This window comes from Aptenodytes patagonicus, chromosome Z (genome assembly GCF_965638725.1).
Source record: "Aptenodytes patagonicus chromosome Z, bAptPat1.pri.cur, whole genome shotgun sequence".
Lineage (NCBI taxonomy): Eukaryota > Metazoa > Chordata > Aves > Sphenisciformes > Spheniscidae > Aptenodytes > Aptenodytes patagonicus.
In genome coordinates, this window is record NC_134982.1 from 65832992 (window position 1) to 65850492 (window position 17501).

General features: G+C 41.6%; 1 protein-coding gene across 1 annotated transcript; it reads left to right on the plus strand.

Annotated features, from left to right (window-relative positions):
- The first annotated feature begins 7082 nt into the window (after positions 1-7082).
- On the plus strand, positions 7083-12807 carry SRP19 (signal recognition particle 19). The gene is made up of 5 exons (XM_076361936.1): positions 7083-7198; positions 8662-8737; positions 9758-9829; positions 11007-11118; positions 12167-12807. The coding sequence occupies exons 1-5, from the start codon at positions 7155-7157 to the stop codon at positions 12298-12300; spliced, it is 438 nt and encodes a 145-aa protein (XP_076218051.1). The 5' UTR covers positions 7083-7154; the 3' UTR covers positions 12301-12807.
- The last annotated feature ends 4694 nt before the right edge of the window (positions 12808-17501 follow it).

The following is a 17501-nucleotide window of genomic DNA, read 5'->3' on the forward strand; positions in this document are numbered from 1 at the left end:
TTATGACTCATAAGCACCGCAGAGACTCAGTTAATTCCAAAGTCTTTCTTTTCTATAATGAATGTATTCTTTAGACCCTGATTAGAGACTGCTAAGGGACCTGGATTGATTAATTACCAACACACATACAAACATGTATTTATATATACATGCATATTTTGCACTCTTACATTCACTTTAGGCTTTGACATAGTTAGAACCATTTAAACTAAAAAAAAAGGCACTGTTGCCAAGTTACTAAGATCCTTTGTTTTCCAATATTTGTAGTGTTCTCCTAGTTGAGAAGATGAGTTCTAATTTCAGGACTGATTAGCTGGTACCTTATTTTTGAAGTTTTCTAAAGAACGATGCACTTAAGTCTTGATTTATATGCAGAAAAAGAAATTCCCTTGCTAGTAATTTAAACATTTTTATTCAGAATAAAGAAAAAACATTATTACTATCACCTGCAGTTTAGAGTCAGTAGGGATCGTGAAAACAAGGGAGATTTTGAGGGAGTACATTAATACAAATGAAGGCAGATTATGCCTAATTCTGTTTCTTCTTCCAACAATCCTCTGTACAAAAAGCATATTGTTTGGGGCAGGGGGGGAAAGGCAGTTTAGATACACCGTAACACAGAATTCAGATTTGTTCTTGCATCTTACCTCGATTATTGGTAAGGTCCGTGATGGCACACATTTAGAGTGGAAGTGGCTATGGAAGAGCAGGAAGGTAGGTGTAAAAATTAAGCCATACTATGAATGGTGAGAAAACTCCCATTTTTTATTATTATTATTATTATTATTATTATTATTATTATTATTATTATTATTATTATTATTATTATTATTATTCCATTGTGTGATGAAAGGGAGTTGGCATCTTTTTTTTTCTTACTGTAATTGAGCAGTTCAACAACCATGATGGATTATTTGATGCTCTGAAGTGTTTTAAGTCATTTGGAATTCTTATAAACAGAAATCCCCTAGCTTAAGTGAAAGCTATTAATTCAGTGCAAATATTGTATTATTGTGTCACACACAGATGACTGATGGTTCCTTTTGATCTTACAAACTGATTGTACACAGCTGTGACTTTACACAGCTGTCAGCTGTTCCACAAGGCTAAAACAGAAGGCAAAGAATGACTGGGTGTAAAACTGAGATCTATACTTAAGAGACATAGTATTTGCAAATATGAAGGAATGAGAGATGGATAGAAATCCCTATTTTTCTATTTCCATGTTGCCAGTTCTCCTGTTGCCAGCTAAATAGGGATTTGGATAGAGTTGGCATTGCGGTGCCCGACAGTCTCCCCTGTATCTCAGTGAAATACTGTATATATTGTCTGCTGTACTTTCTAAATTAATTCATGTAAGTTAAGGCTTGGGTCTATATGACATAATCCAAAGACTTTCAGCTCTGAACAGCATACAAGTCAGGACGACTGTTTCAAGGCCACTTTGTGATTGCCAGCTGCTCTTGTGGTGCAGCACTCACACAGATTGAAACAAGTAAGCCTGATGTGGCTTTAGAACATCCCACATGCCTTAACAAGGTGTGAACATCTTTGGAATGTTCACGCCTTTTTAAGGATATACAGGCTATTGCAATTGTTTATAGGCCTCTACCATTGAGATGAACAAAAGTGATGCTTCTGCTGATTAATAAAGACAGTTGTATAGCTGTTGCCTCTGTAGGATAGGCATGAGGTAGTACCTCTCCAGAAAACACGAATGTAAAAGACAGGATTTTTGATTAAGACTGAAAGAACTGGGGTAGTCTATGGATTTAAAATAACTACTTCTTTTGGGAAAATGGTGTATACAGTCTTTTAAAAGTGGCATATACCAAGAATGGTACGGTTAATTCTGCATGTTGAAGTTGTTGAAGTTTCTTGGCAAGTAAATACCGGTTTTATGAAACTAAATGAAGGACAGCATTATTTTCTCTCTTCTCTGTGCTGTTGAAAGCTCTCTAGGACTGACCTAGTTCACACCTGTCTATTACTTCCACCTTAAGAGTCACATTTCATGAAGTGTGTTTCCATTTTGAACAGTTTCTTTTTTTTTCCCCCAGCCCCTATATTTTATTTAAGAAGATATTTTTTGAATCCTTGCTTATAAAGGAGAAAATCCTTCTCAGCTTGCCCCCTTCCCTCTCCTGTTGAACCGACCAAGATTTCACTCTACATCCCCTTTCTTTGTTCTGCGTTTTATCTGCAGTCCACTACAGAGCTGTTCCACCAGTCTAGCTGAAAATATACCTGCTCCCAAACGACTTTACTAGTCCAATTTTATACAGGCATTTATAGCATGTTTAGACTATGCAGTGTAACATCAGGTTAGAGAAAACTGAATGTGTTAGCTTGGTCTGAATAAGCTGGCATCTGCACACAACACTTCCAATAAAACACAGAGGAACTGTGTTGCTTCAAACCATCTATATTTTCCTGGGCTCCTGCTTCTAGTTAGGGCATCTGTATTTATCCCAGGTGAAATATACGAGCCTGTATCAGAACCGCTTTGAATTTCTGTTTCACACTTGTACAGGGCTCTTGTTGCTGGGTTGTTTTGTTTGGGGTTTTTTTGCTATTTTTCTTCCCCAGACAACCTTAACAGTAAAAATAGTCTGACTAAGGACACCTGACTTGCTGCTGACAGTGTATGCAGTGAGGGAATTCTCTGCTTGAGATACTTGTAGTGCAGTGCTGATTCCCTGCCGCTTCCCCTTCCGCTGCAGTTACAGCAAATGGAATAACCTTACCAAGTTATACACAGCTTTCAGAGACCAGTATCCCTGCTACTAACCAAAGGCATTATTTGCAATCTTGAAATTTTGCTGCAGACATACATGAGTCCTCTCCTCACTCCCAATTACACCTTCTGTCAGGTTTTGATTGCTTCATCATTGCATTTCTGATGTCAGGGACAGCAGATATTTGGGAAGCGCACACAGCTACAATGTGCCTGAGCTAGCGTGCTTTGTGACCTACTTCTGTCTCTGAATTCTTCAGGCTAGAAATACGCAGAATTCAAGTTTGAAATGTATTTCTTACAGCGCTAGAACAAATGCAGTGACTGGATGCCATATACTCAATGAAGTCATTCTATAGTGATGATGGGGATTAAATTGACATGTCTGTACCCAGTGCTTCATTTTAGGCATGTTAGTCTCAAGATATGGTGAATTCTAGCACCAAGAAATGATATTGGTATGTAATAATAGCATCTGCAGAAAAGAAGACATGCTTCCCCTGTTGTGGTCAGTCATGTATGCCACATGATTGAATCTGTAACTCCACAAACTCCATTTCCAACAATTTTTTAAGGATTTTTTCCATCTGAAAAGGATGTGGAAAATATTTTTGTCATCGCCACAAATATTGATACAGGCTATGTAGGTTTTGTTCTGTTACATTAAGTTTAAATATTGTTTTAAAAGAGAAGCCATTAATCTGTTGGTATTAAAAAGCTGTATGAATTCAAAGGAAAAAAATACCATGCAATTGTCAAATATAACAACATTAAACAAATACACGAAAACTTTCTCAGTGTCCTGATTTAAGTGGACTGAGAGCAATCCTAATATGCAACGGTGGTACTGTGCCACTCACAAACTGCAGCTGTGTTTGATGCCCTCACTTTAATGTAATGTCAGAGCAGCGCTTCTCAAGCTGATGTCCAATGATAGCCCATTTTGCACCAGAAATTGCTTTACAAAGTACATGAGAAACTAAAAACATTGCAGAAATCTAAGGGGGGGGGAAACAGTGTGAAGAAGTAAATTTTAATAGTTGGTCATTAAGTTTTAGCCTATTTTTTATTTAATTGTATATGAAGCTGTGGTAATACCAAATAAATATTTCTTAGCATTTTTTCCTAAAAGCATTAGATTGTTCTTCGATGTAAACTCTGCTAGAGCACTGTCCTTCAGAGAGAGATAACATGTTTATACCCTTTTGGTGGGTTCAGGCCTATGTGTCCCAGAAAGAAAGGGCTATGCATATTATTTGACAAAACCAAATGGCAATAAGCTTAATCTGTAATGTGTTTTAGTGATGACCATGTTTCACGCAATGGTCAGGTCATAAATATGCCCTGCATACTGCATGCCTGCACAGAGACACAGCAAATATAATGAAAACTAGTCTGTCCACAGCTCACACTGTATGTACAGTCATGGTGGATTAAATGGTGTAAACAGTTGTTGAAGCCTTTTTTAGCTTTAAGACCTCCTTCTCCCCAGTCACAGGGACAGGGACCACAGCCCAATGTTTGGGAAGCACAGCCCCAGCACTGTGGGATCCGATTGCCATGCAGGGGGCAAGCAGTTGAAACGCTTGTAGGCCAAGGCTACAAAGGCTGCTGACCTACCCACCTCCCTCCTTCCCTCCCCTACAGCCTGCCCCTGTCTTGCTGAATGCAGGTGACAAGTTGACAGAACAAGCTTCTGCCACTGTGGCTGATGCGCAGATTAAGCATTGAAGACCTGGACAACAGGACAACGACTCCCAAGGTAATGGCAGCTCTAACACTTTTTAGGTGGTGGGGATCTCAATGGAAAATCATTTAATGGACACACGAGTGTGTGTATGCAATGGAGATTTAAAAGAAAAATATACTGTGCTAAGAAAGAACAACATAGGAAATCCATTACCAAGCTAGCGTTAACAAGATGAGAACATTTTGTTGTTAAGCAACAAAAAATATCTAAGTAATTATTTGTAAGAGATTACCTCTTAGAGAGGTACACTTAACTCTGTATCAGCCAGCTTGATGGTAATCAGGAGATAACCCTCCAAAAATCTGTCTTTAGCCCTGGACAACTATTGCATCAAATGCTTCCTTCGTAACTTGACACACCTCATTCACATAACCTTTTTTTTTAGCTTTTTTTAGGAACTTGTTGAGTCATGTTTGTGAGGTGCTGCCAAATCGCTGCCTTGCTACCAGATAGCTGCAGTCACATTTTCGAAAGCAGCTACGGCTGAGGCCACACAGTTGTACTGTTGTACTCAATAATTCTATGATTCTATGATTCTATGTTCATATTTTCTGTAGTACTTTGTACAGTGTATTCACTTCTGACATAATGAGAGCAAAGACAGAAGACAACAAAACTGCCCATCATTCAAAAGACTGAATAGACAAATAACTTGTTAATCAGTGCCAAATGCCACCCTGATTCTTTCTGAAGCTTCTCCATAACTCGTAACTCTTCCAAGTTTTCATGAACTGTACTTGCAGTTATTCGCTGGGAATACCACTGTGTTGCACTGGGTCTCAGCATCCTCCTCTTCAGTATTTCATCCTGGGAAGCTGGATGCTTTGGTGGAGCAGAAGAAAAATATAAGAACATGGATAAATATTGAACATTCAGTTCTTTGTCCTGGTACATAGCTGCTGCATGAAGTTTAACTGGTGAGTGTAATAGTGCACAAAATGTGCCCTGTGAAATTCAGAGTGACCAAATGGTGGAGGCTGGCAGGGACCTCTGGATGTCATTTGGTCCAACCCCCCCTGCTCAAGTGGGGTCACCTCGAGCCAGCTGCCCTGGACCATGTCCAGATGGCTTTTGAATATATCTCCAAGGAGGGAGACTCCACAACCTCTCTGGGCAACCTGTGCCAGTGCTCGGTCACCCTCACAGTTTGCACCCACTGCCTCTGGCCCTGTCACTGAGCACTGCTGAAAAGAGCCTGGCTTTGTTCTCTTTGCACCCTCCCTGCAGGTATTTATATACATCGATGAGATCCCCCTGAGCCTTCTCTTCTCCAGGCTGTGAACAGTCCCAGCTCTCTCAGCCTTTCCTTCTAGGAGAGATGCTCCAGTCCTTTCATCATCTTGGTGGCCCTTCGCTGGGCTCTATCCATTGGGTCCATGTCTGACCAGTAGTGAGGAACCCAAAACTGGACCGAGCACTCCAGGTGTGGCCTCACCAGTGCTGAGTAGAGAGGGGAAGGATCACCTCCCCTGACCTGCTGGCAACACTCCTCCTAATGCAGCCCAGTATACCGTTCAGCTGCTTTGCTGCAAGGTTGTGTTGCTGGCTCATGTCCAACTTGGTGTCCGCCAGGACCCCCAGGGCCTTTTCCGCCAAGCTGCTTCCCAGCTGGGCAGCCCCCAGCCTGTACTGGTGCCTGGGGTTGTTCCTCCCCAGGTGCAGGACTTTGCACTTCCCCTTGCTGAACTGCATGAGGTTCCTGTCGGCCCATTTCTCCAGACTGTCCAGGTCCTTCTGGATGGCAGCATGACCCTCTGGTGTATCGGCCCCTCCTCCCAGTTTGGTGTCATCTGCAAACTTGCCAAGGGTGCACTGTGTCCCAGCATCCAGATCATTAATGAAGATGTTCAACGGGATCAGACCCAGTATCGACCCCTGGGGTATACCGCTAGTTACTGACCTCCAGCTAGACTTTGTGCCACTGATCACCACCCTCTGCGCTCATCTTTTATTAGCGCTTGCACTCCATCCAGGGCACCTATCATCACTGCTGCACCCTCCTACAACCAGTAAGACTGCACGCTCCACGCGTGTGGCAGGCACAGCTTGTTGCAGCTGCCAGACCTCCCGTTTTCTCTCTGCCGAGTACTACACAGGGCATTGAACAGGAACAGCACTGTCCAGCGGGCACTGTCATCTTCTGGTCATTTGTCATTTATGAGAGGCATCAGTCAATCTGTCAGCTTGAACTGAATCCTGGCTTGCTCCTCACATTTCACCCTCGGTGTGGTTTCTCTAAGTTTGTACGCGCAGCCCCGTCGGGCGCTACAGCCTATGGCCGCCGACATGCAGTGACCTGCCACAGCGATTTCTCAGTACTGGATCATTCTCGCATAACGTTTCGGTATTGACCGAGCAGCTCCCGGACGCCGCCGAGCCCCTTTCCCAGCAAGGCCCGCCCTGGACCCCCCTCCTCAGCCGCCCCCCCTCGCCCTCCCGCCTCGCTCCACGCTCCGGCCGCAAAGGCGCATGCGCCGCGGAGGCTGCGCGCGCGGCCCCGTGCGCTGACGTAGCGCCACCTCACAGGGTGATGCGCTTTAGAGACAGCACCGCCGCTCAATGGGATCCCCGGCCCTGGAGGGCGGGGGCGGGATTTCCTGGCGAAGGGGAAAAGGGGTGAGGCCGGAGCGGCTCGGCGGCGGTCGCTGCGCAGGTGCTGCCGTTATTATGGCCGCTGCCGCCACCGCCACGTCTCCGGCTGATAAGGAGAGGTAACGTGGGCCGTGCGCTCCGGGGTGCGAGGCGGCGGCCTGCTCCGCTGCCGCCTCCGTGTCGGAGGCTGCCGACACCCTTCGTTGGAGCGGGTCGGGGCCGTGGTGCGCGGCCGGGGGCGCGTTAGGGCCGCAGCCGGCGGTGAGGGGGCGGGCGGCTGCGTGAGCTCCCGGCGGCGGGTTGGCGGCCCGGGTGTTTAGGGATGGCGGGAGGTGGGTCGGGCCTGCGGCCGTAATAACATTTCCGAGTATGTGCGATAATACGACAATAACACGTCGTAACGACATGGCCGCACGCTGAGTTTGATGTAGCTGGCATGCTGAGTTTCTCCCGAACGGTCCTCGTAGCCGTGAACTGGGGTCGGTGCCCGGAGGCAGCACTCAGTCTGCGGTCCGCGTGCGGCGCCGCAAGGCGGGGAACGGCGGTGTCGCCGGCCTCCGTGGTTCACGGCAGCGGAGGCTTGCGTGGTACCAGGGAAGGTCATCGCGACGCGTGTGCTGGCGCGGGGGGGTTAAGATTTGGCAGTTTCTGACTCTGGAGTGCTTGATGCTGTACTATCCTGTCACTCTTGTAACGCACTGTATAATTTAAAGCTCAGAAAAGGTAAACTGAGCAAGAGACGGTGGTCAGTGTAGTATGTGCGTGGTTGTGAACGTCGGTAACGAGGCTGAAAATTTCCTGTGCAGAACTCTGCTGCTTATGCAAAAGCACTGGTTGGCTCACCTGCTTCCCTATTTTCTTATGCTGTCATAGCTCCTCATTCAGGTGTAGGCATTCTTCAGCCTCTCCTTCCAGGCCTCAGCTGGTTGGTTTTTCATTGTCTAATAAGAAGTATAATTGAGGTTCTGTCACTCTTGTCCCCTGTATGTGGTTGACACGTTTAAATCTAATGAAAATATTAAGCAAGTTTCTAAGCGAAGTTTTTCAGATGCTTTATAACTTACCCAAATCTGGGTTGTTCTGTGTGTGAATAGGAAAAAAAAAAAAAGGCAACAAATCCATAGCAAAAAAACCCCACGCTGCTTCTTGCTTCTGTCAAGAAATTAGTTAGCAGTTAGCGTACTACAACCTTTTCAAGAAACCTTCTTTAATTCTTTCCAGGGAAACGTGTGTTTTCTTCTGGGTTTCAGGGGTCTAAGAAATGGGTCAAAACATTCTGTTTCAACCTTCTTTTTTTCTTAAGATAGATAACGCTGTGCTTTGTACACAGTGTGGCCCAGAAAGTGATGTCACGCAAGGAACATTTCATCCACATGGTCATGCAGTGTCCTGGATAACTCAAAATGGGGTTTTCCAACATCTTACCAATTGATCTAGGGAAAACAAATGGTTGTTCTAAGTTGCTGTGGGAACTATTGTGTTGTAGCCATGAGATTTATTTTTTTGTTTTACTAGCAAAATATTGCATGAACAATTAAGGAGTTGATATTACTTACTTAAACTCACTGTTTTCTCTTTGTAGATTCATCTGTATTTATCCAGCATATTTGAATAACAAGAAGACAATAGCCGAAGGAAGAAGGATTCCTATAGACAAAGTAATTTTGTGGGTGGCAGGGGAAATATGACGTTTTGTTTTGCTATACAGTAGTGTGTAGAGAGTTGGAAAACAAATCTCAAAGCTGTTGATCTTTCCTATCCCCCATGGCACGTAGCTCAATAACTGGAAATTGCAGTGTATTTGAAGATAACCTAGTGTCAGCATGTGAATTTGGTAGAAGAGTGCTGTGTTTAAGTGTCTACTTCCATGTGAGCAGCACCTTTGGCAAGCAGGTGAAGTAATGAGAAACTTAATGCACTCAACCTCCTACATAAGTAGTTTGCCAAATTTGAAAGCGAGGCAGAAAAGAATAGCTAGCTAATGATTGTTTGCTTGGTGACTGACTATGTAAGCATATATTCTGTGCCCTGTCCCCTTTGCTGCTGTCAAAGATAAAACTTACAATGCATGTGGCACATAGACTTGGTAGTTGTTGCTTTTAATCTGTCCAGAAATAGTTTTGATCATCTCACTCCTTTGTAATATTTTTAACAAGCAGTGCTGGGAATACAAAGGGCTTTTGTCACTGCTTAGGGTTGGGTTTTTTTTCTGATAATAGTTAAAAATAAAATCTTTCTTGAGCATGCAAGTTGCCAATTGAAGATCTATCTATGGGAGGAATCTGCTGCCCTGTGCCTAGAAAGTTTCTATTCTTTTCTCCTTCAGTCCTTGCTGTAAGTTTGCTGTTGTTGATTCATGGCTTTTGGTTTTTTGGTAAATATAATAAATGTTTCAATTATTTTTCCTAAGCAATTCTTTTACTTGCTCCTGTCCTAATTAATTCTGTCTCATCTGTTTCTTGTTTTAGTGATGTCTTATCTTCTTTTTTTTTGTTGTTTTCTAGACCGTAGGAGCACTTGCAGATAACTTCTGCAGTAAATTTGTTGTTATTTGAAGTACCTTCTCTTTACCCATCTGCTTTTTCAAGTTAAGAGTATAGCATGGGAAACTGCTAACTATTGCTGTATAGTTAGTTCATCATTGAAAAATAATTAACTGTAACACATTGTTTCAACAGGCTGTTGAAAATCCCACGTCTACGGAAATCCAAGATGTATGTGCAGCAGTTGGATTCAATGTGCTATTAGAGGTAATTTAAAAAAAAAAAAAACAAACCCCAAACCCACAAAAAAAGTCCCACAGACTTGGTATGTGTCTCTGTTCTTCTTTCATTATATCTTTTCTCACAGACAGGATAAGTTACAATTGAGAAGTTTTTGTTATCAGCCAAGATACTTGCTTGCTTTGAGTAATAACTGACCAAAATGATGAAGTAAATGTTGGAAAGCTGTATGCAAGGCAAGAATAACTGGATCTCTGAAATGATGCCACTTTTTAAGCTTATAAAAAGATTACTTTTATTTAACTATCCTTCTGAGAAGACTATCCTGGATGCTTAAAAGTGTGTCAGAATAAAAACTAATTTTGCAAGCTGCAACTCTGCAAATGAAGCTTCTAAAAAAGCATATTTTTAATGAAAGGTAATTACCTTTTGGAATGATCCTGTAGGAACAGAATTGTGATGCTTGAAATCTTCAGGGTCCTTTGGAGTTATGTTTTAGCCAGAGAATGTTAATTTTATTGCAATACCTGCTTGGTCTTTAAATAGTTTAAGTTGGTTACTTTTTTGTTAGGGAATGAGTCTGGGTTTCTAGAGAGGTGACTTTTCGCAATTCATTTTCTGAAGTAATTATTATTTTCTATCACTTCTTTACTAAAGAATTCAGGTCCTCCTCTAAGAGTGTGACTGGTATCCAAAAACCAGTACAATATCACTTTGCTTTTCAGAAGAAGTTGAATATATTCCTGTTAGTGCACCTCAGCCTGTGAAATAGCCAGTTCCAGTAAGAAACCTGTGACATTTTAACAAAAATGAAGGCTATGAGTATCCAAAAGCAGTGGGCCTCAGATGTGACCTACTGACATACTGTCTCTAGGTGTCCCAAAAGGTTTATGGCTGTGGAGATGAAACAAAAACCTGGGTCACTGTGGTCCAGACTGGTGGGGAAGTAGAACAGTCCCTGTAGCAGGTTACTCGCTAAATTGTTCAGTACCAGTAGCTGGTTGCAGCAGTGCTTCTGAAAAAGATACGCTATAGCTTTGGATACTACTGCAATGGCTAAATGGTGGGTGTCACTGTTGGAGAGCTACGGTTATGGTTTGCATCTGTTCAGAAGAATTCCAGGTTGCTATGACTTTGATTGCCTGACAAACTTTGCAGAAAACTATTCCAGTAGTTACCATAATTTTCTTTTTTTGTATGACAGAAAAATAAGATGTATCCTAGAGAGTGGAACAGAGATATGCAGTACAGAGGTAGAGTACGAATCCAGCTCAAACAAGATGACGGCAACCCATGTTTACCTCAGTTTCCAACACGTGAGTAGGGTACCTGGGTTAGGCACTTTATCTGTTAATAAAACAGAAAGACTTTGTTTATTTTGTTATGTTACCAGCTTGTTTAATTAGTTTTACTATTCTAAATTTTACAACTTTATGTTAAATGTATTTGCCTGTATAAGTCAACCAAATCAACGTGGTGTGTGAGCATTGAATGGAGTTTGTAAAATGCTGTTGTCTTTAATCCTGCTGTTTCTTCAGCACTTGAATAGGAGGGGGTTGTGAAGAGCGTTGTGTGATTCCTATGTTGAACAAAGCAGCCGTTCAGTTTTGGCTTACTGTTTTGTTGACAGTCAGAGGTTCTGGTACTAAACTGGCTAAATTCCGCCTTTTTCTTAGGTTACATACATCAGCTAGACATCAGTATGGGTGCCAAATTGGTAAAATACAATACTGACTTCAGCTTTCTGCTGGCCATTTTTGCAAATTAACAATGGAGCAGCTCCCTTTAACTAATTAATAAGAGTAGTTTATTTTGAATGACAAGTAATTTAGTCTTTTGCATTTTTCCTGATGCGTAATTGGTGTGTAAAGGGGAAGCAAATACATATATAAAGAAGCATGTCTCTTAAGGAAAGAGCAAGAATACTACTGAATCTAGAGTAGCGTAAGAGTGCTGTTGGTCAGAAGGAGATGATGTAAAACCATATTCCTGCTGGAGGACAGCAGTGCCTTTTTAAAAATGCTTGTAGCTTTTGCCTGGTCATTCTGTCCCAGGTATTTTAGGCCATTAAAAGGTGAAGGGAAAGAGTAACAGGAAGGATGTAGATACTTTGGAGATTGTCAGGTTATGTGCCAGTTCCAGTATGCTGTGACATTTATCAGTCCTGCACTTTTTTAAAATCAAAAAAAGGTTGAAAAGAGTTTTTCTACAAACTTCTAGCTACACAGGGGAAGAAAGCAGAACTTGTAGACTTTATATCTAGTTTAACAGAAATCTAAAGTGGGGCTGAAGTTTCTAACTTTGAAAATGATGCAAATGTTCTTAACATAGTAGGCATGCATTCATCTCTCCCTGTATTTTTAGGTAAATCAGTGATGCTGTATGCTGCTGAAACCATTCCCAAACTGAAAACAAGAACCCAAAAGATGGGAGGTAGTGATCAAAGTCTTCAGCAAGGAGAGGGAGGCAAGAAAGGGAAAGGGAAGAAAAAGAAATGAGCTCACGTCTGGAATAATTGTTACATCACAGAGCTGTACTTACCACAAATATGGATGGACACATTACTTGCTGCAACTTTGAAGTGAAAGATACAAGCAAGAAATAAACAGGTGAAACTGAACAGAACTGCCTGCTCTTCTCAGAACTGGAATGCATGTAGCTGTCTTCACACACAACCTGCAAGTCTGAAACTAGCATCCACTTTTAAAAGTGAAAGAACAAAAGCAAATGGGATGGGTGGGAGAATTATTCTTTCCAGAAGAAATATGCAGCTTATGATAAATAAATAAATATTCTTATGCAGACTAGATCTCTGAAAACTGATTGCCTTAGTAAAACATTTATCTATGCTAGTGAAGTGATTGTCTTAATTCTGGAGAGTCTTTATCACTAACAGAAAAATGTAAATCAATGAAGTTATGGCTCTGTAAACTTCCCTTGCTAACAATCTTCCACAAGTGTCAAGTGTACTAATAAAGGTGGCATGTTAATTTTAAAAAATGTAATTTTATAGAATACTTTTTGCAAAACTGTTAATTTTTCCTCCAAAGTCGGTGACATATATTGTAAGGGAAATATTGTGAAGTTCTAAGATAATTTTTTAAAAAAAAGCTCCGTTTTGTGTCTTGTATAAAATGGGATACTATATTATCCTGTTTTGGGTTGTTGTTTGGGACCTTAGGAAATGTAGCTTTATTTTCTACCTGTCAGATACTATTTCAGATATCTGAGGCTTGCAATATCTGGTAATTTAAAATTATTTTTTTAATGTAGTCTACAGACAGGGATGGAAAGTTACTTGGAGAAGATGAATTGGTCAGAACAGCTATCCAGTAGCAAGGCTCCTTCAAAGTAATTAAGAAATGTACTGTGCAAGTTAAATGAGGGATAGTTTAATATAAGGAGACTGAAAAACAAGTAGCAGTACCTGTTTTGAGTTTAAAAAACAAAAATCCTGCATGAGTTTTCTAATCCTTAGTATACGAAAACAAAGTCAGTTGAATGCTCTCACAGATGACTACTGGAAGCAAGTTACCAGATTATTTTTGATAAATGTTTCATGTGGCAATATTCTTTTTAGGGTTGGTTCATCAGGTATGCTATTCTACGGCATCACCTTTTTCCCATTTTAAAGGTAAACGTCATTCAAAATGTATCTAGACATTTAATGATTATTCTAAAGTAATGAAACTTTAGGTAAAGTTCCTGATGATACCCCTGCTCAAGTTACTTGTGCTTGTAGTTTGAGTTTTCTTAAGTTCTTCTATTTCTTGTTCCACTCAACTGCGTCTTTTTCAAATAGATGGTGAGTTACCAGTGCCCCTTGAAGTCGATGCCGATAGGTACCCACAGTGCGACTGCGTAGAGCCCCCCACTTGAGAACAGTTCAAAGTCAATTGCATTTTCCTGTCTGTAGTACTTTGTAAGTGTGGTTCTTCTGTTGCGTTGTTTAACAAAGGAGGAGGGTGCGTTCTCATTCTCACTGCAGTTGTACCATATCCAAAAGCTGCCATGACAAAGTTCCTCAGGCCAAGCCCTGTACCAGTGTGGGAGTAGTAGTATGTAGGCTCTCCAAAATAGAACAGCTTAGGAGAAGAAATCCTGTGTTCTGAGGCTGTAATTGACCGTGGTCGCATACAAATGTCTTCAGGTTTTTTTCTGCTGATGTAACAGTTTACACAAGCTACCTTTGGAGTGTCTGACCTTGAAAACACACCTAAGTTTTGAGAAGTTAGTTAAATGGTATCTCTGGGTTGATGGAATGCCATGGGGTAGGAACAGCAGGAACAGGTGCTATCTGAAAAGTGTTTTTTGTTACGGAAAGCAACTGGACATAGTCAGAGGTTGTTAGTTACATCCTCTCTATAGAGTTAGGGAAGTGCTACAGGTTAGTTGCAACGTGGGGGAAAAATACCAACTGAGGTTTGCAAGCAAGAGTGGAAGATACACTTGTGATATAAAAGACCATAACTGCCCACGGATCATGGGGCTTAAGTTATTCCTGGCTTTTCCTGAGTGCTGAGTAACTTTTCTGAAACTTCATTTAAAGTGAGAGCTCTGTGAAAATTAATTGGTGCAAGATAACTCGGCTCCATGGTGTTAAGTGGAGGGGAGTGACTCCAGCCAAGTCATGGTCATGTTATGCCCAAGTATTGTAAGTCAGAGCCTTAGACCACAGGCAGCTGAAAAATGGGGAGGTCAAGTCTCATGGGATATCTGTTTACAGTGGCCAGAAATTAAATACCTTAGGAACTTGTCTGTGCTATGGTATGTATGTTGAGAAAGAATCTTGGTGGCATTGCTTCCCAAAATTTCCCAATGAAAGAACTCAAAACAGTGAAGCTATTTGAAAGTGTAAGGATCTCACAAAAAAGACTGAGAAAGATTTCTGAAAAGCGTAATATTGAGCTCAAATACATAAAACCGTGATTTAATCAAATTAACAAAGAAAGCTCTATGGGTTTCTGAGCAACCTGATCTAGTTGAGGATGTCGCAGGGGGGTTGGACTAGATGACCTTTAGAGATCCCTTCCAACCCAAACTATTCTGTGATTCTTTGGGGATTTTGGGTAAAGCTGACTTTTTTTAAGCAAATTGTGCACTGCTAGGAAATCAGACAATTACTACTGTTAGGGAGCTGAAGTCTGATTCCCTCAACTCCTGCCTGCTTATCCACCCATCTCTAACTGAATTCACCATTTTGCTGGTTTTTGATTTCTACCTGGCTTTAGAGTAAGTACACTGTGTCAGCAGTAGTTATTCCTAAATTGGGCATCAGAAAGTTAAAACACAGTTCCCCCTTTCCTGCCAGGGTTAAACCTTACAAACCAGACTTTTATTTCTGTATTTCCTGTTTTTTAATAAACTGGGTTCCTTAGAGGATTAAAAACAAGTGGGTCAAGATAGTAAGTCAAGTTCTTCTGCAGGTCTTTCCCCCTTCTTCAGCACCCTTTCCCTCTCTTCTTCACCCCCTCAGTTCCTGGGAACAGGGAAGATGGTTAGAGGCCATTGTGGGACTGGGAGCGGAGGCAAGGCTGCTGTAAAAACGCAGAAGTACTGCACCTGTTGGTCTCAATGCTATCAATAAAAAATCTTTTTTTGAGGGAAAAACTGCGTGATAATGGATGTCTTTTTATTTCACTTGTCTTGCCCTCACAGTTTTCTGTGGGAATTTGCTTAAGTGGTATAGTTACTGAAAAGACGGTGGTCTCTGCTTTCCTGTAGGTGGCAATATTGACACAGACATGCATCGCTGAGTGGGAATTTACTCTGCATCCAAGACGTGAGGAATATGGATATTGAGGTAGTGTCCCTCCAGAAGATACTAGTCTAGCTAATTAAAAGTATATACTTGTTATTTTCCTATACTGTTTTTTGGGTACCTGGACAAAGATTAAACATTTGAAATGGATGTGTGAGCTCAGAATCCTTATAACAATCCTAATAATTTCTGTGTCAGTAACGGATGGGAACATTGGTACTGGGCATAAAGCAGATCTGAAGACACAGGCAAACAACAAAGGAATGACTAAAAACGAAAATTCAGCACTGTTGTGAGATAGATGCTTTATTCTTTCAGATATATAGAAGAGAGCATGTAGCTGCTGTAGCAGAAGCACAACCACCATTATTCAGTTCTTAATGTAAAGAAAGTGCGTTTCAAAAGGTTATTTTGAAATGTGTTTTAACTTGGGAAGTGACAATAACATATGACCATATGTAGTTCTCCACCTTCAGCCATGAAATAAATTTCTCAAAGACCAGGTCTGCGGAAAATAGCTGTTCTTAAAAAACTTGCCTGTGTGTATATCCTGTTCCTTGTGTGCGCTTAATGGTTAGAGCCTTTCAGCCAGAACTCCCTTTCAGGGCAGCATGTACATATAGGATGTTTGTATGTGCTGTACTGAGAGCATGAAAGATGGAGTGGCTCCCTTGTTTCCTTCTCTGTCTGTAACTGCAGATATAGCTGTGTTGGAATGGCATGGCATGGCCTGGAATGGCATGGCATGGCGTGGAATAGAAGAGAACAGAATAGAATATTTCAGTTGGAAGGGACGTAGAACGATCATCTGGTCCAACTGCCTGACCCCTTCAGGGCTGACGAAAAGTTAAAGCATGTTATTAAGGGCATTGTCCAAATGCCTCTTAAACACTGACAGGCTTGGGGCATCGACCACCTCTCCAGGAAGCCTGTTCCAGTTTGACCACCCTCTCGGTAAAGAAGTGCTTCCCTATGTCCAGTCTAAACCTCCCCTGGTGCAGCTTTGAACCGTTCCCACACATCCTGTCCCTGGATACCAGTTATTTAGCTTCTTCCTGTTACGGACTGGCTTTTATGGGGTTATTTTACCTCTTAGGATAAAAAAACCCTTACTTTCCAAAGAGGGTTGTTTTTTTTTTTTCCCCTAAAGATAAAAGCCTTAGTACAAATACTCTCTTCATCTATTGCTTTATAACTTTTGAGCCTGTCGAGTCATTTGGTTGACAGGATAAAAAGAGCAGAGGTCTCAAAGATAGTAGGTTCCCATTAGTCATAGAAGCAGCTAAGTGGTCAAATTAGGAGATAAGACAATGGTAATGCATCATCCAGTGAAGAAACTGGATGGGACAAGGAAAGGCAAGGAGAATGAGTGTTTATCCTTCTTGGTTGGCAATTTGCTCCGACCAAACTGCATTTAATATGCTGGGTGTTCAATCAGCATATGCAGCTGCAGATTAGGTACAGATTAGATGATCTGGTAAAATAACTACCAAATGAGCTGCCTTTTGCTAAAGGCCCTGAAAAGATGGGAGAATTGAATATGCTGTAGTGGCTGGTGTTAAGGGAGATGGGAGGAGACTGACAATCATTGGTAGTATGGGACGTGGGAGAGAGCAGGGGGACACTCCAGGTAGGAACCGAGTAGCCTGCACTGCAGTGCTGTTTCTTGTGAAATAGTATGTGTGTCTTTTTTTTCTCTATCAAGGTTTGGGGATTTTTTTTTGGCTGTGGATTCTTTGTTTTGTTTTGTTTTTTCTCCAGCTAGCAGAACTTAGACATGTCTAATTGAAGGCTTTAAGAATGCTCCTCCTGCAAGGATGCAATAATACAAAATGGTAGGTATATAAGTTGTTACTTGTTTTGTGGAATTCCACAGCCTCAGCAAAGGCATCAACAACATGGCCTTCCAAAAGACGCTAAATTCAAAAAAGTTCATCT